The following is a 27,562-nucleotide window of genomic DNA, read 5'->3' on the forward strand; positions in this document are numbered from 1 at the left end:
TACAAACCCAACCCACGCAAATGCACTACGCCCAGAAACAGGCTTACACTACAGCTGCAAAAACACTGCGCACACACACACACACACGCGCACACACACACACACACACACACACACAGAAACAGGTGTACACTGCATCTACAAACACTACACACATGCACTACACACAGAAACAGATGTACCACTACATCTACAAACACTACACACATGCACTACACACAGAAACAGGTTTACACTACATCTACAAACACTACACACATGCACTACGTGCAGAAACAGGTGTACACGGCATATACAAACACTACACACATGCACTACACACAGAAACAGGTGTACCACTACATATACAAACACTACACACATGCACTACACACAGAAACAGGTGTACACTACATATACAAACACTACACACATGCACTACACACAGAAACAGGTTTACACTACATATACAAACACTACACACATGCACTACACACAGAAACAGGTTTACACTACATATACAAACACTACACACATGCACTACACACAGAAACAGGTGTACACTGAAGCACACAGAAACAGGTGTACACTGAAGCACACAGAAACAGGTGTACACTGAAGCACACAGAAACAGGTGTACACTGAAGCACACAGAAACAGGTGTACACTGAAGCACACAGAAACAGGTGTACACTGAAGCACACAGAAACAGGTGTACACTACAGCTATTAACACACTGCCCGCACACACACATGCGCTACACAATGCACTGCATCTGCGTCATGACAGGGAACACACAGCATATCTGTCACATTTCTCCATTTGCTTTGAAGATCCTTTCTCTGTCGCAATGCTCCTTTTCATGTGCTGTTGCCAGGGAAAATAAAATAAAAGAAGAGTCTAAAAATAAACGCACGTAAATTACTCCAGTGCCAATTTCAGCTCACCCCCACCCCCGACAGGAAACGCACGCCAGGCTGGATAGAGCTGGGATGATCACAGGATGCGGTACACTCAGGCACACACACGCACGCACGCAAACACACGCACACGCACGCACGCACAGCACATGCAGATGGACGTATGTGTACACCCGGGAGATCAGCAGACAGACTCCTGTTCCCCTGTGCGGAGAGAGCGCAGGGGCTGAGAGAGCCAGGCCAACATACCCCCCCCCCACTCCCTGCTTCATCTCTGCCAAGCGTGCTCCTTCTCTGACTCTCTCCCCCTCGTTCCCCTGCCTCTGCCTTGGACAGCAGTGACATTTGCCTCTGAGCTGATGGAAAGGAGAGATGGGGATGAACAGGCTTCTGTTCTGAGCTCACTACGCACCACTTATCCCAACTGTGTCATCTTGAGTTCGCAGTTTCACCCCCTGCTCCCTACCCCATAGTGTAAAGCACTACCCCACCAGGGAAAACATACAGATGCTAGAAAAGGTGCGGTCTTTGGCTGTGGCAATTGCCAACAAGACCCCATTAAAGCAATAGCTGAGATTACTACCCCTTCAGGGAGCCAGAATGAAAGCAGCCTTCACGCAGCCCAGCTCTAGTAGCGTCAGGCTGTCGAGCGAGCGCTGCTTTCTCTAGCCTCTCGCAATGTGGAGGTGGGGGGGGGGGCCCTGCGAGAGGAGAGGAGTCATTGGCCGATGAGGCTGCCTATCACACTGCGTCTGAGTGATTTTAATGTCGCTCGTTCTTGGTCATATTTCACATGCAGTGAAAGCTAATGCCATCAAAGCTAGGTGCAGTCGTGGCAGGGGGCCACTGTTAATGGGTGGTAATTTGGTAACTTAGCATTGCTTGCTAACCGTACAGAGCAGCTGGATCCAGGTTTAGGGTGATTATGAAGTGAGAGTGTTTTGGTCACCAGCTGTCAGTGACGCGTCTGCCTGTGATTTTGTTTCTTGTTGTAGAAAGCCGATGACCGGGAGAAAAGACAAGAAGCACACCGCTTCCATTTCGACGCCATGTGAAGGGGGAGGAAGGAGCACCTTCGAGACGCCACCACAGAGGCATTGTGGGAAAACGGGCGCCTTTGTCCTCCATGTTTTATACAAGCTTTTATCCCAATACCTTTTATTTATTTTCACCGTTGATCTCTGGAAGACAATATGTTCACATGATGTGTTTGCAGAAATGGTCAGTTTTCCTTCCCGCAAGAAATATAACCCGTCAGTGTGTTTGCAGGGTGTGGCTTATGCTTTGGAGAGAGATTGAAATACCCCTCCTCATCCACTGATTGGTTAGCCAAGTTTTTATGGCTAGCAGCAAAAATGCTGCCAAGTTCTATCTTCCTTAGCTTTCTTTCCACCGCACAGCAGCTGTGGGTTAGTCCCTGTGAAATGAACCGACACAGATTCCTTTCTCCATCTCCCTGTAGCTCCATGTTAATGGTCACTCTCGTATGCAGAAACAGCCGCTAATTTCCCCCCCAGCAGAAGAACGTGCCGCAAGGATAATGGCACACTTGGAGAGTCCGCCTGTCATTTCTATAACCGATGAGAGTCTAAGGGCCTGCTATTAATTCCTCTAATCTCATTTGTCGACGCTTGCCGCCATTTTTATTTATGTTTCAGGCATTCGAATACACTGATATGACCTGAATGTTTACGTTGAACTGAACAGCAGAGCTTATTTTTGCACTAAGTGGAGGCTTTTTGCTGTAATTTTATGTATTTGTTTCTTTGATGTGGAGAGATATTTCCATTCCTGTCTAGATTTGCAGGCTGTTTATGAAGTAACACAAATAGATTTTTTCACATCACACCTGCTTCCACATCTGATCTGACGTTGTGTACCGGTGAGGCATGCCGAGTACTATACTCAGCGTCACACTGAGTGTTGTTCCGTCTCCAGCCTAGTCCACAGCCCTGGGTCCAACGCTCTTTTTCTGTCTGCTTTGCGTCAGGCACGTTTTCCCAGAGCCCTGCATCCTGATATTTACTGACGTCATTCCCACGCCAAGCTCCGCCCCTCTGTGCACGACCACAATGTGATGACATCACAATAGTCTGACCCAGGGCTTATCATTCCTCTCTCATACAGTCTGCATCCGCACTGCTGCCAGTCAAACAGCCACATCGCCCATAACGGCACCCGTACCACACATAGCCCATAGCCCATACCACTGATACCACACATAGCCCATTCTCCCACTGATACCACACATAGCCCATTCCCCCACTGATACCACACATAGCCCATTCCCGCACTGATACCACACATAGCCCATTCCCCCACTGATACCACACATAGCCCATTCTGGCACTGATACCACACTTAGCCCATTCCCCCACTGATACCACACATAGCCCATTCTGGCACTGATACCACACACAGGTCGGTAGCCTGTGACCAGTTTGAAGCCAGTCACAGCCCACCTAATGGAAACTGTACTACTGAACATTTGTGTTGTTGTTGTTGTTCTTGCAAATACTGGAGCTGGAAAATCGAGTTTGTGTTTAATTACGTTGAAACATGGTATGCAATAGTTTTTCGGTGCCAACAGCTTTCCATTTGTATTGCTTTAATGGTATTTGCCAACTGAGAAGTCTAACAACTGTTGTGAACGGTATTCAGCACTGGAAAGTTCTTGTGATTTTCTTTTCTGCTTTATTTATTTTATTTTCTGATTTTGTTTTGCACTTGTGTGTCATTATTGACAGGATCGCAGATATGCTAATGACACTGATACAGTAGATTTGAGAGTGGCTATTCAACACTTTGTAGTTACAGCACAGGGATATATTCTGTCATATCGTTGAATCTAGTGGTGAATTGTGATTGCATGTGATAAAGAAGCAGGCCTCATGGGCTAGTGCAGACCGTGAGTATTAGCATTACAGGAGGCTAGCAGATTGTAGCAGCCTACGTTGGTTGGACACCTGCTGTCTGCCTGTGCCAGCTGTGTTAGTTGTAGTCACAATATAAAAGATTGTTGGCTACTATTCTTTTTCCAGAGATGTCCAACATTGACAAAGCATCCTTCAAGCAGTGACCTACAAATACAGTTGAAAATGAGTGGAAAAAATGGAGTACATAAGGTTACTGCATATGAGCTAACAAGGGTGCTGATACGATTCGAAAGAACCTAAATGAAAGCATTCCTTCTGGGTCTGCATCTAATTTCGAATCTGACCATTTTAGGTAAAGGTAAAACTAAAGTGAGGACAGTTTTTTTTGTAACACTTGTTACCATAGTTCACATCATGTTCCTGTGACTATTTGGGATAATAAATAAACTAAACCATCCTCCATACTCCACTTGGCCGGTGGCATGTAGTAGTGCACATTATTTGTCATTTGCAATGGCATTTTGCTTGTGTTGATGTTAATTTAATTTCTGTATTGATTCCTTGGTGTAGAAATGAAAATGATGGCCGTTGAAATTGTGTCTTAACTGGTTTTGCTCTTGTTATTGGAATGTTTTGTTTGACAATAAATCAGATGATAAAGAATGTTTGGTAGTATGTTCTGTTGCATGTATTTGCGAAAGTTGCTGCACTTGTTTGCATTTTCACACAGACTCAAATGACTTGGGTTTTATATCAGGTAAAAAGTCACATTGAATACCAAGAAATGGGGGTCTCACGGTCGGTGCACCTCTCATTGTGTGATTTTAGTCCACGATGACTCAATAGGATCATGCAGTTCCTGCCATTTTGGCAACACATTCATTCTGCAAACCTTTCATGCCAAAATCACCTAAAAGGAGCTGTGTATTGAGATTTATTGAGATCTGGGCACTGTGCAGGCCATTGGAGTAAATTGAATCGCTAATTTTTCCGGAAACTGCTTGAGATGACGTGTCTTTGGGACGTTAAAAAATGGCAGACTGGTCATGACAGGGTGCACATGCTGTGGCATTGACTTGATGCTCAGTTGGTTTAAGGGGCCTACTGTGAGCCAAGGCACCATTCTCCACACTATTACCTCCCCACCACCAGACTGTGCCATTCCCCACACTATTACCCCACCACCACCAGACTGTGCCATTCCCCACACTATACCTCACCACCACCAGACTGTGCCATTCTCCACACTATTACCCCACCACCACCAGACTGTGCCATTCCCCACACTCTTACCCCACCACCACCACCAGACTGTGCCATTCCCCACACTATTACCCCACCACCACCACCAGACTGTGCCATTCTCCACACTATTACCCCACCACCACCAGACTGTGCCATTCCCCACACTCTTACCCCACCACCACCAGACTGCCATTCCCCACACTATACCTCCTCACCACCACCAGACTGTGCCATTCCCCACACTATTACCTCCCCACCACCACCAGACTGTGCCATTCCCCACACTATTACCCCACCACCAGACTGTGCCATTCCCCACACTATTACCCCACCACCAGACTGTGCCATTCCCCACACTATTACCTCACCACCACCAGACTGTGCCATTCCCCACACTATTACCTCCCCACCACCACCAGACTGTGCCATTCCTCACACTATTACCTCACCACCAGGCTGTGCCATTCCCCACACTATTACCTCCCCACCACAAGACTGTGCCATTCCTCACACTATACCTCCCCACCACCAGACTGTGCTGCTGATACAAGGCAGAACGGATCCATGGATTCATGCTGTTTACACCAAATTCTGGTCCTTCCATCTGCATGTTGCAGCAGAAATTGAGTCGTCAAACCAGGCGATGTTTTTCCAATCTCCCCTAGTCCTGTTTTAGTGGTCACATGCCAACTGTAGCCTCATCTTCCTGCTCTTAGCTGACAGGAGTAGAACCTGGCATGGTCATTGCTGCTGGAGCTCATCCACGCCAAGGTTTGGCTCATTGTGCATTCAGAGATGCTCTTCGACACACCACTGCTGTAATTGGCTTTTATTTCAGCATTTGTGGCGTTTCTATTCAAATTTGCCCCTTTTCCTCATCACGTAAAAAAGGAAAAAAGGAATCAAGGAAAAGTAAGAATCTACTGCTAGAGTCAGAAATAAATGCTGTACGTCCAAAGAAGACAACTGCAGTTGATGACAAAAAAACAATGAGAATAAAATCCCAAAAACAACGGGCAGTGACATCACCAGCAGTCTCCTGAGGGAAGGAGCGAAAATAGCATAAGCCACCATACGCCGAAAACTGACAGCAGGATTATAGAGCCTCTCTGCATGATGCAACGCTCTCATCAGCTGGAAGAATCAAAAGGCCACATTAGAATATGCAGAAAAAAATAACTGCCAGAAGACTTTTGGAATAGTTTTATGGGCAGATGAACCCATTACCAGAAAAACCTTTACCAAAGCGAAGGAAAGCTGAAAGTGTGGAAAAGGAAAAGAATAGTGCATGATCTACAGTATGTCCCACCTCTGAAATACAGAGGAGTAGTGTCATGGCTTGGGCATGTATGACTGCTTCTGGAACAGACTCACTCGTCTTTATTGATGCTACAACACAGAATAACAGCAGTCGGGTGAATTCTGAAGTTTACAGATGGAGTTCCAAAGGTAGCATCAGGCTATGTAGTACGCACAAAGAAATTCCTCCAACCTCATTGGCTGGGATTTCATCCTACAGCAAGACAAGGACACGTGGTAACACATATGCATGTGAATACCATTAAATAAAAGCTGATTGCCTATACTTTGGTTTCATTTTCATCTTTTGATCTCAAATGCAAAAGCCTTCGTTATATTGGTAAATAAAATATGAAAAAACACTCTACCATTCCCATATTTATGTAAGGAACTATTCATATTTATTCAGCGTTGGGTACCTCACTCTGACAAGCACCCCTACGAACGGAGCAGCCGTTTATTAGAGACATTTGTTCAACTTGTATGGGCTATTCATTTGACAATGTAATGAGGTCGAAGCAGCTGTTGTTGTTATTTCCCTACTCTGAAGGAATTTTAATGTGCTGCAATGCTGCAAATGCCTCGTCCATTCCTACTTAGTTTTAATAACGTTATCCACTTTACATCTCTGTACATGAGGGTGCAACAGCTGTGCCCCATCCTGACCGCCGTTTTTCTATCCCAGGTGCCTTAACCTGCTTGGTTCACTAGCCATTTAAGAGTAAATGCGTTCCGTCCCTGGTAGTGGGTCTGGTTACCAAGGAGAGAGTCGACTGCTCGACCAACTGTATTTTAAACGCTGAGGGCTTGCACGCAGTTCTTCAGACAATATATACAACATGTACATGTTTTGTTTCGTGTACATTGAGATTTGTGTTTAGTTCATAACGGTTTCATTATTATATTCACACATAGGCATAATTGCATCAGTGAAGTACTGTATGTTATACTGCCAAGGGATGCGATTGATATATGAATGTTTCCAATATTGGTAAATTATACGCATCAAATAGTTTTGATACATTTCTCAAACGTAGCATATACGCATATTTTCCAAATATTTGGAATTGTTTTTATTTGAGGAAATATCATCAGACGTCCTTTGTGAAAGAAAGTCAATGTGTGCATATAATTCCCACTCGTTCAGTAGGCTCCCTCCGCTCCGTCGGAGATTTCCCCATACTGAATTAGAAAAGAGATGAACTGTTAATTTTCCCTTACTATGCATTATCGCTTCCACGACGCTTCCACGGATCAGCGATACGCGAGTGGGAGTGTAGCCTATATGCGTTGGAACTGTTCCCTCGGCTAAGGGTGCATGCGTACAAGCCGCTCATTCAAGCAAACAGCGCCCTTAGATTAAATGAGCCTCATTTGGAGCGAACGTCTCAGTTCAACCCAACAACGCGCTCTGCTCTCTTCCAAGCAACGTCTCTGACAGACCTCCCGCGCTCATATACCGCTGGACTGCGCTAAAGGCAATGGAAACTGATGCTACATTTGGAAATATTTGACACTTTTCTAAATGGGATTAAAGGCAGTGCACTGTAAAATATTGGGTGAAGCTGTTTGTTTCCACAGGGGATCTATATTGCGCGGGTTTTATTGTACACGAGCGGTGGGATTATGGTGATTGAAGAAAGTTGGGTTTTTCAAAAGCGACTTCGCACTGTGGATTCACAAAATGTTGAGATAAAGCGAATCCCACGGCTATAGAGGCGGGCATATTTGGAATTACACAGGACAAGGAAATGCACGGAGGTGAGTAATACATTTGGCTGTGTTTTTGACGAAAATTTATTTTAACATGTCACGGAATGCTTGGGATAATTTAGAATAGGCTACATTATCCGCCGTCCACATGGTAGTCTGAAAAGACCGCACTGATAAAATCCTATTTTCATCATTCGGACGATACCAGTGTTTGTCCCTACTTACGAATGTTTGGGTAAACAGTGAGTTGCTCTCGTCTTAAAATCCGATTTCCCAGCAAGTTATTCACTCTTTCTCTTAAGGGCAAACACAGAATAAGATCGCCACCTACAGGGCAAGATGCTGCTACTTTTGATTGTAAAATGAAAATATTGATTTGGAGTTAAATGTCAACTATACATAGAGCGCAAAAGCGTATCTATCTCGTGTTATGTGACTTTTATTGAATAATATGTGCGGCACGATTTACAGGTTTAATGTGAAGTAGGCTAATCTGCGAAGATTTTGGCATCATCGTTTTTATCGGCTGTTCGGTTGTGTCGGAGGAAATCACACTGCGATTATGAGCGAATAAAATGACTACCACCATATCACAAGAAAATTATCACGTTATTTGGAATGTCGCTACACTTGATGTGGACATGCTCAGTCTTGTTTATTTGGTCTTCTTCGGGTTGATTCATGATAAATGAATGTCGTGAAATAACGAATAAAAAAGAGCTTCAAGAGTTCCGAGGAGGATAGAGGAAACCCCCGCTTAGTATCAGTAGGCTACTGCAATGTAAAATCGCTCACGGGCGCTAAATAACGTTCGCATTTTTTCTTTAGCCTAATATGTTATAAATGCAGCTCGACCGCTGGCGTCGCGTGTACACTCTTAGAATAACGGGTTCTGAAAGGATTATTTGGCTTGATTCCATATGGGAGAACCCTTTTTTAGTTCTTTATGGAACCCTGTGTCCTTGTTGTGGAAGTGTGAAAACTCCCATACAACGAACCATTTTGCCCGACAAAGAACCCTTTAACTAATAGGGTTCCCCTATGGAATCACTGGGTTCTTATTGTTCTTATATTTTTTGAGTCTATTGTGACGGATGCGAGTCATGTAACGTGCCAACAAATGCTGATTTTCTGCCTCTAGTTTAAGCGCGTGGAACAGAAGTGCCCAGCGGCTGGTGCTGAAGTGACAGCTCCCGTTGACTTTTTGGTCACGGATCATACGATGTTGGGTATATTTATTCATATATTTACTATTAATGAATTTATTCGTAAATGTGTTAATTCATTCACAATTTAAGCGCTTTATCATGCGTGACCTGTCCTGTTTAGCCATTGTTTTCTTTTGTCCCAGGATGTTATGTCACTGTCACGAAAAAAAAGAAATAGAAACATCATATTCTTATGATTATGATCAGATTTTCAGTTTAGATTGAGTTTAAGATCTTTTACTCGAATTTACGTCGAACATTGTAAAGTTGAGTTCCATTATAATGCTTTTATGGAAAGGAAGAGTAGGCAGAAAACATTTCAATTAAATGTCTCGCAAAACCATGCTTGTTTATATTTCCGAAGATCATATCCTAAATAGGAAACGTTTACCAAACCGTTCCTGGGCTAAAACGGTTTCCTCTCCCCCACCTCCACTCCAAAACAGAAGTATAATTCCACAACGATGTGGTGTGTTGCTGTACAGCGAATTCGACATCTACATTCCGACACTTTCGGCATCGTCAGCACACCTTTCACAAAGTAGTTGGTTCCTGATCCGATAAACTCCATTCGAGCATATAGCACTCATGCCTGAAGTGGCCACCATAATTAGTGTAAATTATCTGTGCATGTGCATGTCATCCACTTTTATTCAATGTTCCACGAATGGCAAATAAATGCAGTTTCTCCAAGCACGTATTTATTGTGATGTAGAAATATGATGGAGAAATTATGTTTTATAAATACGTTACTAATAAATGAATAAATAAATTCCTACTTTCGATCGAAAATGCATCATTGTTGAGGACAGTGTTTCGGGTAAAATGATCGATTCTCCTTTAGAGTGTAATCAATCTCATTCAGGCCTTGAAGGTTCTGGGTATTTAGTACGTTGTTGCATCAAATGTCAGTGAATGTTGCGAAGAGACGGTTTCCTGGTCTAGAACAAAACAGCGGGCAATATACAAAACAACTCAGTCAATTAGGGTTTTTATCTTCATGTTTTGGAAAGTTCACATGCAGTGCCCTCCATAATGTTTGGGACAAAGACCCATCATTTATTTATCTGCCTCTGTACTCCACTATTTGAGATTTGTAATTTTAAAGAATCACATTTTGATAAAGTGCACATTTAACCACATATGGCGGATTTTTATAAAGGTCATTTATATATAGAGCACCATAAGCAGAGCACCATAATATTTGGGACACAGCAATGTTATGTAAATGAAAGTAGTCATGTTTAGTATTTTGTTGCATATCTTTTGCATGCAAAGACAGCTTGAAATCTGTGATTCATGGATATCACCAGTTGCTGGGTGTATTCTCTGGTGATGCTCTGCCAGGCCTGTATTACAGCTATCTTTAGCTCATGCTTGTTTCGGGAGTGGTCCCCTTAAGTTTACTCTTCAGCGTATGAAAGGCATGCTCATGAGTTCAGATTGGGTAATTGATTTGGCCACTCAAGAATTTACATTTTTTAGTTTTGAAAAACTCCTTTGTTGCTTTAGCAGTATGTTTGGGATCATTGTCTTGCTATAGAATGCACCACAGGCCTTCACTTGAGCTTGAGCAGATAGGATGTGTCTATACACTTCAGAATGAATCAGCAGTTACATTACATTATAGTTATATCATCAGTGAAGATAAGTCATCCAGGACCTTCGTCAGCCATCCATGCCCAGGCCATAACACCCCCACCACCGTGTTTCACAGGTGAGGTGGTATGCTTTGGATCTTGGGCAGTTTCTTCTCTCCTCCATACTTTGCATCACTCTGCTATAAGATAATCTTCATCTCGTCCTTTTTCCAGAACTGTGGCTGCTCTTGTAAGTATTTCTTGGCAAATTGTAACCTGGCCATCCTTTTTTTTTGCGGCTAACCAGTGGTTTGCATCTTGCAGTGTAGCCACTGTATTTCTGTTAATGAAGTCTGCAAATAGTGGTCATTGACAATTCCACACCGGAATTGTTCCTGATCTGTCGGACAGGTGTTTTTCTTTATAATGGAGAGAATTGTTCTGTCATCAGCTTCCTAGACTTGCCAGTCACTTTGCGACTAGTAAGCAGCAGTGCTGTATTTTCTTTTTAATTATGTTCCATACAGCTGATTTTGGTAAGCCTAAGGTTTGGCAGGTGTCTCTAAGCATTTCATTTTTGTTTCTCAGTCTCACAATGGCTCCTTTGACTTTCATTGGCACAACTTTGGTCCTCATGTTCATAGGCAGCAATAATAGATGTTTGAAAGACCATCGGAAAGACTAGGTGCTGAGAGCTCTCTGATACCTGCATAAAGGAGGCAATTAAACACAACTGAGCAATTAAAAACACCTATGAAGCCACGTGTCCCAAACATTATGGTGCCCTGAAATGGGGGGACTATGTATAAACACTGCTGTAATTTCTAATGTTAAGATCTCACTTTGGGCCCGATCACTCCAGATATTACCATGTTGTAATATTTTTTGAGGGCTGAAGGGATGGCCATAATTAGGATACAGTGGGCTACACTCCCTGAACAAAAACTGTAGATGTAAATCACCCTGCCATCTGGTAATGGAAGTAAAGCTAGTTCAGATAAGTGTCAGAAAGAGAGAAAGAGAGACAGAGTGTGAGAGTGAGTGAGAGAGAGAGAGAGAGAGAGAGAGACTATCAATTTCAAGTCCAGTCCTTTTGCACTGTTTTCCTTCCATTCCAGCCTGTGTAATGGAAACCAATGCACCCTTGAATGAGAAAGTGTGTGCATGTGTGTGTGTGTGTGTGTGTGTGTGTGTGTATGTGTGTATTTGTCCATGCGCATTTAGTTCTTTCCCAGCCTCAGTGCTGCTGACCGTCACAGCACAGCGTATTAGGCACATTAAAAAGCAGGCTGTAGCAAATCAATGACGGCTGATCAAAGGCACTCAGAGTTGTGGCGTGACACGTGCACAGAGGTGGTACGTGGTTTGGAGCTGACTGTGCGAGTGACCTACACTACAAAAATGGCACTGCTGACTGCTTCTCACTCATCATCATATCCCTGGGCCGTAAGCCTTACCTGTCCGACCGGTCACATTGTCCTGTTTGAATACAGACGGCTGCCCACCTGATCGAGAATGCTGAAGCATTTCCATCACAAATACTGATCCAGGATCATCGTAATGCCACAGTATACTGTGATTGAGTTCACTCTTAAACCATTACACACTTCTTACAATTTAACATTTTTCTGTTTTGCTGAGATCTATCTAGAGTACACTACATCCAAACACTTAACATCTACACTAGATCCAAACACTTTGCACCTACACTCCATCCAAGCACTTTGCACCTACAGTACATCCAAACACTATACATCTACAGTACATCCAAACACTTTGCACCTACACTTCTGAATTCCTTTGGTGGGAGGGCCACCTTTATAAAGGTCATCTGTTTGTCTCATGTGTATTAGAATGCCACATAGAACACACAAATAAACAGTGTATAGAAGATACGTACGTATGCATGAACTGACCGCGTGATCTATTTATGATGATCTATTTTAAAATGTTTCGTGGGTGGATTTCTAACTGTATCCGCCCCAGCGCAGCACTAGGAGATAGATTAAGGTTGCGCTCGGTGCCTTGTTTATTGACCTGTGCTGCTTTTAGACACATTGGTGTGGGGTGGTCATGCAGTGCATTGCTTCACGGTTTATTAAGGAGAGCAGCGCTGTTTTGATCGATTCGTTTTTCATCTGCAGCAGTAAATAAATAACGGGACCCCCTTCCCAGAGCAACAGCTGCAGCCACAAGCAGACAGTGTATGAACTGGCCAAGCTCCCAGCAGTGTATGAACTGACCAAACTCCCAGCAGTGTATGAACTGACCAAACTCCCAGCAGTGTGTGACTGACCAAACTCCCAGCAGTGTGTGAACTGACAAAGCTCACAGCAGTGTGTGGACTGGCTGAGCTCACAGTAGTCTATGGAGGTGTCAGTTAAGCCTCTACCTCCATCTCTAATTATAAGATTGAATGAGTGTGTTTTTATTTTCATTGGTTCCTGTGCAGCTCATGGTACCTATAGTCTCCCATGTTCTGAGCTCTATTGCACAATGCACCAAATGTGTTTCCTTGTATGTTTAACATTTTTCTCAGTCTCAGACCCATTTTGTCATATCTTCTAATAAACAAACTCGGGAGCATTCCGTATTCATTAAAAAAAATGATATTATGTGTTTTATTTCAGCCTGGGTTCTCCTCATACTCCTTGAAGAAGGCTTTGCCCTGGCACAGAAAACAAGAGGTTTGTTTATTATTTGCATCATTGTCATATCACTTAAGCAAAGCATATTATCTGCAGCCAAAATAATCTTAGTTATCTTACTAGCATTTTTTTCCTGAGCCCTGAGGTTTTGGCAACCAGACCTTGCAGTTTCCAATCCAGTTTTTATCCACAGCTTGTCTATAGCTGTGCTTTATGACAAAGCCCATGGGTGTGATTAAATGGTGATTAGATAATTACCTAGGAAACATAATGACCTTGGTGATGTGTAGCAAATTGACACTTGATTAGATGAGACAATTCAGCCAAAAAAATGTCTAACAAACAAGCTTTTTGTAAAGAAAAAATTAACAAATAAGAAAATGCACTGCAAACAAATTGGTTAAAAAAATATACAGATACAGAATATTTTCCTGCCTGTGGTGTCTGTAGAGCTCCAGAATGTGGACGACACGTCGAAGAACAACGGGCAGTGCGGCACCTGGATACGGAACTCCAACGGGGGTCTCTTCACCTCCCCCAACTACCCCAACACCTACCCCCCCAACAGGGAGTGTGTTTACATCCTGGAAGGTACAGTATGCTGCGCTCAGGGACCTTGTTTAAGACAAACACACAGCCAGCGCAATCGTAGAGCCCACCCAACCCAGACATGGTTTATGTTTTTTACAGAGCCCTGGAGTAGTGTCTGTACTGACTTACGCATTAGCCATCTTGCAGTTCTGATGACATTAGTATTGCTGTGTCCCCAAGCAAGCGACATTAGCATCTGTCTTTTGTTAAGTGTATAACCCAATCGAGCTGAAGATGTGGAACTCAGGTGCTCTTCCCCACTAATGCTGTCTCCTGAAAGGTTTACAAGGAAACCTGGGTCTCCCGCGCACCCGGTAATGAGTCTCATCTAAAAGAAATGGCAGACTAGCAAATGCAAATCAGTCAAACTGAACAGCACTAAGAATTGTAAATAAGCAGCGGTAAAAGCATTAACAAATGCAAAAGAGCAGTCATAGGGCGGCCTGTAGCGTAGTGGTTAAGGTAAATGACTGGGACACGCAAGGTCGGTGGTTCTAATAAGATCCGCACAGCCGTTGGGCCCTTGAGCAAGGCCCTTAACCCTGCATTGCTCCAGGGGAGGATTGTCTCCTGCTTAGGCTAATCAACTGTACGTCGCTCTGGATAAGAGCGTCTGCCAAATGCCATTAATGTAATGTAATGTAATGTCATGAAGGAGAATCACAAATATCTTTATGAATGGACAGAGCCTAATGTGGTGAAAACCTGCACTAGGATCCTGGTCCCTTTGCCCTTGTCCTGTTGTTTATTGTAACACCAACACGTCTCCCTGACTTCTGTTAAATGAGAGCAAGCAATGAGTGAACACCAACTCTATCCCCAGATCCGTGAGAGAAAATTATTATTTGCATTAGATATTGTGCACAGATACTGTCAGAAATCTCCTGATTCATATCCCTGTGCCCCTATACGTCATATCCACTTTACAGATATGGATTCTAAAGCTAAATGAAACCTTCACATTTCACGTACTGTATATGGTTTTCAATATGGGTTGTGTAGACGTGTGATGTTACTCTATATCTTTGTTATTAGAGAGTTTTAAGGGAAATGCCTATACATCTTTGTGTAGTTTTATCAGTAGCGTAGTAGTGTAGTGTTTGTTCTGTGTAATGGATGGTGTTTACTATATCAAATTGTTCAGTCTGGTCTTTAGTGTACAGTGGACCATGTAGGGGAGTGTCGGAGGTAGCAGGATGTGGTGATGTCAGAAGGGCTAGGGGAGGCACAGTAAGGGCTGCTCCTCCTCATTGGCCACTGTCAATGTCTCTCAAAACTGGTCAGACCCACAGGACCATATACAGAGACAGACCAACAAGCTGCAGTTAAAGCTGGTTGGTAGTTCATCTCAGAACCCAGATGGTAAGATCTTGAGAAATCTGAAGACACTTTCACCTGATCATCGGGGGACGACGCTCATTGTAACAGCGATAGGCATGCCAGAAACATGACAGCTGACAGGGATGAGCGTCTCAGAGACTTATTTCAGTTTGCATGACATATCTGTTGTGTCTTACCTCCTCTTGATATTCAACCTCTTCCCCGTGTCTTATAGTTTATGTTTCCTGATCAGCAATGTTCTCAAGCGAGCCAGCGAGTTGAGTATGGTACAAAATGGAGACTGCTGAAGATATATTTTAGTCTGTTCTTTCAGCACTCTACTGTTCTACAGTATGAGTTGTGATGTCTTCATCTTAGACCCACCTTCAGCAAGTTGAAGTGATTGATCTGAAATTCTTGGATATGTCCTATAAAGTGGTGGTGGGGGGGTTTCACTCCGAACTGCATGGCGTTTTTCTGGTTACTCACCAGGGGTGCAGGGACGTGGGGCTAACTGACAATCATCCCCGGTGTTTCTCAGTGCCTTCAGCGGGCCTGGCATAAAGGCCAGGCCTGCTGTGCACGTGGGGAGAGCTGTATTGATGTGTTTGAGACCCCTGTTGCCTTGGGAGCAGTTTGTTTTTCTGAGCTATTCAATGAGGCTGTTTTCTGTCCTGGCTTATTTTATAGTTCTCTATTTACTTTGTGTTCCCTTCAACCAAATGGAGGAGTAACACCCGGGTAGCCAGATCAGAGTAATTCTCTGAGCCAGCACCTGGCCGTAAAACGCATTTGGCATCCTGGCAGCGGTGTGCAGCAGCTGAGTGGGTGGAGGAGTGTGATCAGGTAGTGCTGCGCTGTATGTGGGTGGAGGAGTGTGGTCAGGTGGTGCTGAGCTGTATGTGGGTGGAGGAGTGTGATCAGGTAGTGCTGTGCTGTATGTGGGTGGAGGAGTGTGATCAGGTGGTGCTGAGCTGTATGTGGGTGGAGGAGTGTGATCAGGTAGTGCTGCGCTGTATGTGGGTGGAGGAGTGTGATCAGGTGGTGCTGAGCTGTATGTGGGTGGAGGAGTGTGATCAGGTGGTGCTGAGCTGTATGTGGGTGGAGGAGTGTGATCAGGTGGTGCTGCGCTGTATGTGGGTGGAGGAGTGTGATCAGGTGGTGCTGAGCTGTATGTGGGTGGAGGAGTGTGATCAGGTGGTGCTGCACTGTGTGTGGGTGGAGGAGTGTGATCAGGTGGTGCTGAGCTGTATGTGGGTGGAGGAGTGTGATCAGGTGGTGCTGCGCTGTATGTGGGTGGAGGAGTGTGATCAGGTGGTGCTGAGCTGTATGTGGGTGGAGGAGTGTGGTCAGGTGGTGCTGAGCTGTATGTGGGTGGAGGAGTGTGATCAGGTAGTGCTGCGCTGTATGTGGGTGGAGGAGTGTGGTCAGGTAGTGCTGCGCTGTATGTGGGTGGAGGAGTGTGGTCAGGTAGTGCTGCGCTGTATGTGGGTGGAGGAGTGTGGTCAGGTAGTGCTGCGCTGTATGTGGGTGGAGGAGTGTGATCAGGTAGTGCTGCGCTGTATGTGGGTGGAGGAGTGTGATCAAGTAGAGCTGCGCTGTATGTGGGTGGAGGAGTGTGGTCAGGTAGTGCTGCGCTGTATGTGGGTGGAGGAGTGTGATCAGGTAGTGCTGCGCTGTATGTGGGTGGAGGAGTGTGGTCAGGTAGTGCTGAGCTGTATGTGGGTGGAGGAGTGTGATCAGGTGGTGCTGAGCTGTATGTGGGTGGAGGAGTGTGATCAGGTGGTGCTGCACTGTGTGTGGGTGGAGGAGTGTGATCAGGTAGTGCTGCGCTGTATGTGGGTGGAGGAGTGTGGTCAGGTAGTGCTGCGCTGTATGTGGGTGGAGGAGTGTGGTCAGGTAGTGCTGCGCTGTATGTGGGTGGAGGAGTGTGGTCAGGTAGTGCTGCGCTGTATGTGGGTGGAGGAGTGTGATCAGGTAGTGCTGCGCTGTATGTGGGTGGAGGAGTGTGATCAGGTAGAGCTGCGCTGTATGTGGGTGGAGGAGTGTGATCAGGTGGTGCTGAGCTGTATGTGGGTGGAGGAGTGTGATCAGGTAGTGCTGCGCTGTATGTGGGTGGAGTGTGATCAGGTGGTGCTGAGCTGTATGTGGGTGGAGGAGTGTGATCAGGTGGTGCTGCACTGTGTGTGGGTGGAGGAGTGTGATCAGGTGGTGCTGAGCTGTATGTGGGTGGAGGAGTGTGATCAGGTGGTGCTGAGCTGTATGTGGGTGGAGGAGTGTGATCAGGTGGTGCTGCACTGTGTGTGGGTGGAGGAGTGTGATCAGGTGGTGCTGAGCTGTATGTGGGTGGAGGAGTGTGATCAGCTAGTGCTGTGCTGTATGTGGGTGGAGGAGTGTGATCAGGTAGAGCTGCGCTGTATGTGGGTGGAGGAGTGTGATCAGGTGGTGCTGAGCTGTATGTGGGTGGAGGAGTGTGATCAGGTAGGGCTGCGCTGTATGTGGGTGGAGGAGTGTGATCAGGTGGTGCTGAGCTGTATGTGGGTGGAGGAGTGTGATCAGGTGGTGCTGCACTGTGTGTGGGTGGAGGAGTGTGATCAGGTGGTGCTGCGCTGTATGTGGGTGGAGGAGTGTGATCAGGTAGTGCTGCGCTGTATGTGGGTGGAGGAGTGTGATCAGGTGGTGCTGCACTGTATGTGGGTGGAGGAGTGTGATCAGGTAGAGCTGAGCTGTATGTGGGTGGAGGAGTGTGGTCAGGTGGTGCTGCACTGTGTGTGGGTGGAGGAGTGTGATCAGGTAGAGCTGCGCTGTATGTGGGTGGAGGAGTGTGATCAGGTAGTGCTGTGCTGTATGTGGGTGGATTGCGTGTCAGGTGGTATTGACTATAACAGTGATCGGCGTGGTAAATAATGACAAGAATAAACACAAGAAAAACAGTGCAATGTTTGCTGTTGTATAAACTGTCATAGAGTCCATTTCCCTCTGAAGGAGTGTCTTGGATCCCTCTTAACCCATTAAGGTGGGAGATCACAAATACATGATCAGAATATTTTCAACTTGACATTCTAACGCTGGTGTAACGATCACTACTGCCAATTGAAAGAAAGATAATTGAAAGCATTCCAAAAACCTACTTGGTTAAAACCGTGTTTGATAGCAAGTTGTGCGGCAGATCGAATGTACAAGTTTGTTCAGAGTGACCTCTGGTTCAGAACTCTCCTATCTGACCTTTAGTATTTGCCCTGTGTCCTGCTGGCTACGGTGTCTCCATTGCTGGCGGTCTCAAAGAGACACGGGTGCCGTCACACACTGGACACCGTCGTATTCAGCGGACAGATGTCATCGCTCCCATCATCCCTCTCTCGCTGCCCTTACGACTGCCTTTTATTCATCATGGCGGGCCCTCGCTGCTCACAACATCTGCAGCCGATCTGTCACCACAGCCAGGCTCCATCCCACTGCATGTCCCAGGGCAGGCCCTCGATCCCTCCTCTCACAGAGACAGTGTGTGAAAACAGCCCTCTGAAGGCACTGAGGCTTGCCACCAGGGTGCTACCCTGTAGGTACACACAGTTGGACCCCTAGCCAGCAATATGTTATTCATTGGACTTTGTTTGCTTCTAAAAGGTATTTATTAGCACCCAAAGAGAACATTATTGTCCTCGAAAGAACAAAAATGTACCCCAACCTGTACCTTTATTTGTCAGAGTGTTTGTGGAGTCACAGGGAGAATCAATCTGCGTGAAACATATGAATACTTCAGGAATATTTGAGCACAGATTTATTCTAACCCCGTTGCACTTAAATATGAGTCATTAGTGTAAGCGACAATGCATTTGTGCCCACGGCAAACAACATTTTTTAAATTGCTAATCTCACGCTATGTTATTGAAGAAATGAAAAAAAAAAAAACACCAGAGACTCTTAGTGCAAAATGAAGCACATTAGAAATGGATTTCATTTTGTACTTTCTTGGGAATGGTAGAATTAAGTTTTTTATACAGCTGTAGGTTAAGTGGCCTGATTGGATATGGAGGGGTGAGTATCCAGTAGGAATGGCGTTGAGCCTGATTCTTGTATGCTGCCTGCTCCACCCTCTGTCCTTAATGGACGTTAACAAATTAATTGTTCAGTTTTTGGATTATATTTTGCAGAGCACACATAACATCTAAAAAGGGTGCTGCATTCTACAGAAGTGTTTTGCTGATGAGCTTATGAACATATACAGTATATCAGCGATATTACTCTAGATTACATTATGAGCATTTGGCAGACGCTCTTATCCAGAGTGACGTACAATAAAGTGCATAACCATAACCAAGGAGAAGTGTGCTGAAAGACCCGTTTATGGGGCGACATGGCTCAGGCAGTAAGGCAGTCGGAGGGTTGCCGGTTCGATCCCCCGCCCGGGCTGTGTCAAAGTGTCCCTGAGCAAGACACCTAACCCCCAAATGCTCCTGACGAGCTGGTTGGTGCCTTGCATGGCAGCCAATCGCCGTCGGTGTGTGAGTGTGTGTATGAATGGGTGAATGAGAAGCATCAATTGTACAGCGTTTGGATAAAGGCGCTATATAAATGCCAACCATTTATAGAGGGAAGTACAGTTTCAAGTGCTAGTCCCTCCTGCAGTAGATGTGCTTGCTGCTTGCTTTGCACAGCATGAGAGCGACACACTACTGAGAGAGCTGTCTTCTGAAACCTCCTCCCTCCCATCAGCCCGCCCCCGTCTGAGGATCCAGCTGGCCTTCGACAAGACGTACTACATCGAGCCGTCCTTCGAGTGCCGCTTCGACCACATCGAGGTGCGGGACGGGCCCTTCGGGTTCTCGCCCCTCATCAACCGCTTCTGCGGGCCCAAGAGCCCCGGTGTGGTCACCTCCACCGGACGCTTCATGTGGATCAAGTTCACCAGCGACGAGGAGCTAGAGGGGCTCGGCTTCCGCATCAAATACGCCTTCATCGCAGGTAACCGCGGCGACCTGCATATTTATTGCACTTGAGGGACCATTTTAATGAAAACACCAAGGCAGGCTTCGTTTCATTCAAGCGCCTGATTTTCTTGATCCAGCAAAGGAGATTGAACAATCACTCACTATCAATGATTATTGTTGGTGAAACACAAACATGGCCTGAATGAAAAATCATTTGATCTTGATTTTTTTGTCATAAGGCAAGGGTTGGTTTTTATGTTCATTAGCACAGGTTGGCAAGTTCAGTGATCACAAATATTAAAATATTAAAACTCAAAAATGTCAAGGCCATGTTTTTATTTGAATACCGGTGATAGACTGAGGCCATGTGGGCTCTTCAGGGCCAGAGGTAGAAATGCCTGTTTTTCTGGCTTTAAAGATCTTTACCGCTGGTTCGTGTCTGAGTGGTTCCGTGTTTTTACTCATTTAGATCCAGATTTTCATCTTCATGTGGGAGGACTTCTGAATCCAATTCCAGGTAAGCTCTCCAGCCTTTCATTGGTTTGTCCATTTGGATTTGAAGCCTTCTCTGGACTCTCGAGCTGAGAGGAGACTCTCTCTCCTTTTTACTTCTGTTATATTCTCACCATATCTCCTCACTTTCTCTACTTCCTGTCATGTTCTCCGTCTCTCTAATCATCACTCTCTATCTCCACTCTTCCCATCTTTCTCTCTCTCCGCTTCCCTCTTCCCTTCAACCATCCCCCCTCCTCCAGACTGTCAGTTTGAAATCAGCGGCTCTGATGGGATCATCCGCTCCAGTCAGGTTGAGGAGGCTCAGAAGATCAAAACAGGTGATGCTTTGGACTGCATCTGGACGGTGCGCGGTCCCCCAAAGTCCAAGGTTAGCATCCAGCTCCTCACACACATCCACCCATCACACACATCCACCCCCACACACATCCATCCCTCTTACACATCCATCCCTCTTACACATCCATCCCTCACACACATCCACCCCCACACACATCCATCCCTCTTACACATCCATCCCTCTTACATATCCATCCCTCTTACACACCCATCCCTCACACACATCCACCCATCACACACACCCATCCCTCTTACACATCCATCCCTCACACACATCCACCCCCACACACATCCATCCCTCTTACACATCCATCCCTCTTACACATCCATCCCTCTTACACATCCATCCCTCACACAAAAGAGATGATATACCTCTTACCCCACTCACAGCAGCTCAGAGAAACCACCCGCCAGGGAAAACCCTGCACTCTTACGTTTAAGAGCCTTTCTGCTGAGGAAAGTTGAAGGCAAATGAGCATTTGGTATGAGACCAGTGATGTAGGGAGAGTTGAGTCAGCTGTACCAGGAACAGGGCCAGGAGCAGCATCATCAGTCCACCTGCCCAGTCTGTGGTAAGCACAGAGGGGAGGCGGTCTGACGGCTGTGCTTACTGCCATCTGTAATCCATCGCAACCCTTCCAGGTCTCCTGAGCACTGCGGCATAATTGGTGGTTTCAGTCTTTGTGAAACGGCACTAATGGAATAAAGGACTACCTGTAGAGTCTGTTTTGCATTTCCCAGCTGATACGTTCACAGGAGTAGCTCTGCCGTGGCATAGCTGGCTCTTATGTAAGAGCCAGCGCTGTTAAAATGGAGGAGAGAGCCAGAATCCATTACGCTGATAATGCTCCGGGGACGTCGCCGTAGTTTGGACGCCATTTTCAGATGTACCCGCCCGCCATCTTTGGCACATGCAGCTGTGGAACTAAAAAGACTCCACTTCTGCTGGAGCTCACAGACTGAACAGCCCCCATGTCTGGTGCACAGGGGTTAACCTGCAGGATAAACTGGGCTTCTGACTTCCTGCATGGTGTGGCAGGGATAAAAGTGTCTGATAGATAAAATGTAATGTAATGTAATGAAGTGTATGTGGTGGGAACGGAGTGATTTAGAGTACCTGTGATTATAACGCAGAGTGTTCCCCAAAATACAATGTGTGGCACACGCGTGTGGCCATAATCCTAACACTGCCCATGCAGCTGGCTTCCGTCTGTCCTGAACGGGTGGCGTCCTGTCCATTGCAGATCTACCTCCGCTTCATGGAGTACCAGATGGAGCATTCCAACGAGTGCAAGAAGAACTTTGTGGCGGTGTACGACGGCAGCAGCGCCATCGAGAACCTGAAGGCCAAGTTCTGCAGCACCGTGGCCAGCGACGTGATGCTGGAGAACGGCGTGGGCGTGGTCAGGATGTGGGCCGACGAGAACAGCAGGCTCAGCCGATTCCGCATGCTCTTCACCTCGTTCGTTGACCGTAAGCGATGTCCCCGCCAATCGCAGAGCACGGCTCTTCTCTGTCAGCACAAACACGGGAATGGCCAAACGAGGGCCTGATTTACTAACGTAGCACATGAAAAACCTTTAAGCACACACAAAACTAGCAACGCAACCAAAGATTGGTGCAAAACCCGTTGGTCTTGTTGATTTCGTGTATGCTGAAAGGTTTTGCATGTGCTAAGGTAAATCAGGCCGCAAGTGTTTATTACTGTTTAATGAATCAGTTATTACCTTGATATCCGTATGCGTATCTCTTGTGGCATGCATGCCAACAATAAGAGCATAAACTAGAGTTCCATGTGTGTATCAGTTTACCCTACAGTAAGACTATGCTTTGCTCTCTATACCAATATCGTATGTCTGCTGATGCCAACATGCTTGCTCAAAGTCATAAATAATATAACCTCCTTAGATTTCTCAGGATTTATGGAATGACTGCTGTGCACAAATCTATGTTCTCGCTCAGACCTGCCAGCAGGGAAGTGCAAACCAGTGACAGGCAATGATATGACCTGTAAGAACAGGTACAGCACAGATAACGTAGGCAACAAGAAATACTGTCTTGGACTGATTTTGAGCTTGCAGTGCATTGGCTGAGTGCTTGTTCTGTTAAGTCCAGCAAAGTAGGACAGTTTGGTTGGCCTTAACCTGACTCCCTGTGTTGTGAGTATCTTTAGGAACTGGGCCGCATACATTGGGAACAGTTGAACTCAATAAATCCACCAGTGGTGTGGTTTTCTAATGTGGGGGGATCTTTGTCCTTTTAGAGGATTTAAGCTTTGTGTCATCATAAATAACATAAAAAGATGATGATTTGTTTTGATAAGGGCTGTTTGTTTTGGTTATTTAAAAGGGACAGCTCAATAGCTCAATTTCATCTATAGTCATGTGGCAGGTAAAAAGCAGAGAATTTAAAATAATAATAAAAAAGTGTGTACCAATAAGAAAAAAAACAAAAACTTCTAACCTGTTTGAGGACTAAGCTGCTTGTAATTTCCTGTGAGAAATATGCTCTGAATGAATCTTTGATTAAAAACTCCATTAATAATGAACAATAACAATCATAAAAGCTGTACTTTCTGTCTCAAGTTCTGTAATAAGTTTTCAAGCTGTTAATATGCTGGCTGCAAAGAAACCATAAGAATGGATAATTTCTAAACGAAAAATTGATTGGTCTTTTATCACTTTAAGAAAATAGGCTTTCCTCTCTCCGTCAATTTAATTTAGATGTTACAGATACAGAATGTTTTCAGAGTGCCCGGAAATTCAGGGAAGCTTCTGATAAAAGAACACTGAGCGAAGCCTTGAATATCACCGTGGAGGGAGCATTGTTCTGCCACCGCACTGATGATTCCCTCAAATGCCTGAATAATCCACAGAATTAATTGCTGGGTCTATTTCAAACACGGAGCGAATATCAATGTTTTATTTATTTTACGCAGAAACGCTGAGACGTTAGACTGGCATTAGAGCTTTTGTATTCAGCGGAATACAATAAACAAGACGCTGGCTTCCCCCTAGTGGTGTGAAATGTAACAGCGGCGTCCAAACTGCTGCGACATCAGTTACGGACATCAAATGCCCTCCTTTAGAGATAATGTCCGTCATACCCTTAATACATTCATATATTAAGTCCATGTCATTCATGCAGGCTGACCTCCACAACACGCTTGAAAGGCATCTGCTATGCCGTTGATTAAAGGGCGAGATGGCGGTGTGACGGCTCTCCGGAGAGACGCATTGAAGGCGAGGGATCTGTAATCTCGGAGGGGGTGTCTCGGAGGGAGCTACTCCAGCTTCTGGAGACGAGAGGCGCATTACGGCCCTTCATTCCGCTGTCAGAAGCGCTTAGCTTTCCCACGGCAGACGCGGTCAGCCCCTCGATGCTATCGCGGAGTAAGCCGCATGGGCACGGTGCCCTGCGCGGGCTGGTTTGCTCCGCTGGCTGACGCGGAGTGTGACGGGGTGAACGGGTCACGGCTAAAGCGCGTCAGGAAGGAGGTGGAGGAGGGCGTGACGGGCCGGCGCCCTCGCCCCAGCCCGCTGCCCGCTACCCGCTACCCGACAAACGGCTGAAGCTCTGCTGCTGCTTTCGTTTGTCGGCCAGCTCTCCTGTCGCATGACTCAAACGCTATTTAGTCTCGGCGTGTCTGACTCTCTCCCGTGTCTGACGGAAAACCCAAAGTGAAGCCGAATGCATTTCGAGTTTCGCATTCCCCCTCCCTGACGGGGGTGTCAGCATGTGGAGTGCATTTGTACGCTGTCTGTTGTGTCTGTAGATGACAGTCAGTTAAAGCGAGGAACAGGCTCTGCGGAGAGACCGTACTGTCACAGTCTTTCAGTCTCTCTCCACACAGACAGCTCCCGGGTTTTAATGGCTGCTGCAGCCGGCTGTAGCTCTGATGTCTCTGTTCTGTCTCATAGCTCCCTGCTCCAGCAACACCTTCTTCTGCCATAGCAACATGTGCATCAACAACTCTCTGGTGTGCAACGGCATCCAGAACTGCGTGTACCCCTGGGATGAGAACCACTGCAAGGGTAGGTGACCTTTCACCCCTGGGTCTCCAGCCTCACAGTTCCTCTGTGAGCCTCAAGCACTTGGAGCCGGGCTTATCCTCTCATGCGCACACATCCTCTCCCACATTTGAAGGTGGATTGCTTTTGCTTCAGAGAGCACGATCGAGTGTTGTGTTTGTTTTGCCCTTCCCTGCCTGACGGTACACCCCCATCGCTTTTGATGAAATACTCACTTACCCCCGCTCAACAAGGTTATGCTCTGCTGCGTTATGTTGGGTTCTTTCCCATCATTACATCATTTCTTGAAATAAAGCTGTTTGTGAGAACTCTGGCTTTTTGGGTTCTTTCTCAGTAGACAACAGTTTCTGTTGTTTTGTTGCCGATTGTTTTTAGTTAGTTTTTAATCATTTGTTTTTTTCATTTTTGTTAATTTATCGAAAAAGGCGCAATGTTTAAATATTGAACATGTTGTCGTCCTCAGAGAAGAGGGGCAAGGGCCTCTTCCACCAGATCACCAAAACACACGGCACGGTCATCGGCGTGTCCACGGGCGTGGTCCTGGTCCTGTTCATCATCTCCATCCTGGTCCAGATGAAGCAGCCGCGCAAGAAGGTGGTGGCCCGCCGGCCCGTCTTCAACAAGTCGGGCTTCCAGGAGGTCTTCGACCCGCCGCACTACGAGCTCTTCTCCCTGCGCGACAAGGAGGTCTCCTCCGACCTGGCCGAGCTGTCGGAGGAGCTGGAGAGCTACCACAAGCTCCGGCGCTCCTCCACCGCCTCGCGCTGCGTCCACGAGCACCACTGCGGCTCCCTGAGCTCCGCGGGCAAGCAGAGCCGCACCACGCTGGGCTCCATGGAGCTGCCCTACCGCAACGACTTCTCCCAGCCGCCGCCCATGAAGACCTTCAACAGCACCTACAAGAAGAGCTGCTACGGCTACAAGCAGGCGCACGACTGCGCGGAGCAGGTGATCGAGGACCGCGTGATGGAGGAGGCGCCCTGCGAGATCTACGTGCGCGGGGGCGGGGGGGCCCACCGCAACAACAGCGACGTCGCCCAGGCCCGCTCCATGTCCATGGACTTCTGAGGAAGAGGAGGGGGGAGGAAGGGTAGGAGGGAGGGCATTCCGACACATTTAGCCTCTTTTTTCTTCTTTTTTTTTTCTTTTGGTCACATGGGGAGGAGCACTGCGTGCTGAACTTGCCTCCTTTCAGAGACTCGACCTGAAAAATAAACACAACTGGAAAATGAAGACATTAAGAGCACCGCGGCTTTTTTCACTCATCTTACTGGAACATTACCTTTACACAGTGTGATTCTTATGGCCATAATTTATTTGTACACATTTATTACTATTTTTCTTTCAATATTTAAAAGTCTTGTTGCTGCTTGATTTTTTTATATCTTCTGAATAGGCTGGCAGTACTTATCGCATGTGGGATATATGAAGATAGACAGATGTGCTGTGCCCGCAAACAGCGTGAAGAACAGGAGTATGAGGGCAAATTGTACGGTGAATGAAGGTGAGTGTGTGTCTGTGGTGGACACTGGAGAACACCGAGACCGGCAGCCTCATGCACAGGACACGATCCTCTACACTGATTCGCTTTTCAGTTACTTGTTTTTGTTTTGATTAAACAAATTATAATCTCTTATTGCATTGACATGTCTGTGTCTGTCTGTTCATTGCCTCAGCATTAGCTGTGTGACTGTATGCTCATATGGACATTGTTCCCACCATAAATTGATTGAACATTTTTCACAAACTGGTAATATATTCATCTGGTTTTAGTATGCACGGAAATTGTAATTGAGACAACTATATTACATGTTAAAACGCATTTAAATTAAAATTAAATGGAATAATTATTTAATGTCAAAATGTAATTTTTCATGTCATGCATATAGGTTAAGGTATTCTAAAATGTATTTTATGATGTATGTAATTTTACAAAAAAATATATTAATAACACAACATCTATCGTAGTAACAATAATGTTTTAGTAATATACTGCAGATATTTTGACATCAAAAAAAGATTTATTCATAATATTTTTTCTTTCTGATTGTGAACATCTATTTCTTAATGAGTCTGGGCTATGAAGTTTGGAAAAACAAAAGGCTAGCTCCTATGAAGCTATGCTAAATAAACTCATTTTCTTCGTAGAGCACTATTTTCCCTTCTTTCCATTTTTGATTTGCCAAAAGAGTAAACGTGCTATTGTCCTAGCTCCATAGCTGGTGGCACATTCAGATCCCAGATGAGGCACTGTTTTTGAACCATGGTAATTAACATGAATTGTTTCAGTAAATGTCAAGCTGTATGAATGGATAGCATGTACAAACAAATACAGTATAAGCTCCTTAATATGGATATCTACTGGGTGAGTG

General features: G+C 45.7%; 2 protein-coding genes across 3 annotated transcripts in view; both read left to right on the forward strand.

Moving 5' to 3' along the window:
• The window catches only part of itfg1 (integrin alpha FG-GAP repeat containing 1), a 132,803-nt gene extending 128,365 nt beyond the window's left edge, over window positions 1-4,438 (forward strand). The window contains exon 18 of the mRNA XM_061245001.1: window positions 1,895-4,438. Coding sequence (XP_061100985.1) covers window positions 1,895-1,954 — 60 coding nt within the window. The 3' untranslated portion in view covers window positions 1,955-4,438. The remainder of the gene's footprint in view (window positions 1-1,894) is intronic.
• A 3,092-nt stretch (window positions 4,439-7,530) lies between these two features.
• LOC133131027 (neuropilin and tolloid-like protein 2) lies at window positions 7,531-27,342 on the forward strand. Of its 2 annotated transcripts, XM_061246112.1 has the most exons (10): window positions 7,531-8,080; window positions 9,174-9,261; window positions 13,451-13,507; window positions 13,919-14,059; window positions 20,093-20,341; window positions 20,777-20,824; window positions 21,063-21,190; window positions 22,404-22,632; window positions 25,080-25,193; window positions 25,654-27,342. In XM_061246112.1, the coding sequence occupies exons 2-10, from the start codon at window positions 9,255-9,257 to the stop codon at window positions 26,256-26,258; spliced, it is 1,578 nt and encodes a 525-aa protein (XP_061102096.1). In that variant the 5' UTR covers window positions 7,531-8,080; window positions 9,174-9,254; the 3' UTR covers window positions 26,259-27,342. The 2 variants fall into 2 exon arrangements, with proteins under 2 accessions (XP_061102096.1, XP_061102095.1); XM_061246111.1 differs by lacking the exon at window positions 9,174-9,261.
• Window positions 27,343-27,562: the final 220 nt, after the last annotated feature.

This window comes from Conger conger, chromosome 6 (assembly GCF_963514075.1).
Source record: "Conger conger chromosome 6, fConCon1.1, whole genome shotgun sequence".
In the NCBI taxonomy this organism is placed as follows: Eukaryota; Metazoa; Chordata; class Actinopteri; order Anguilliformes; family Congridae; genus Conger; species Conger conger.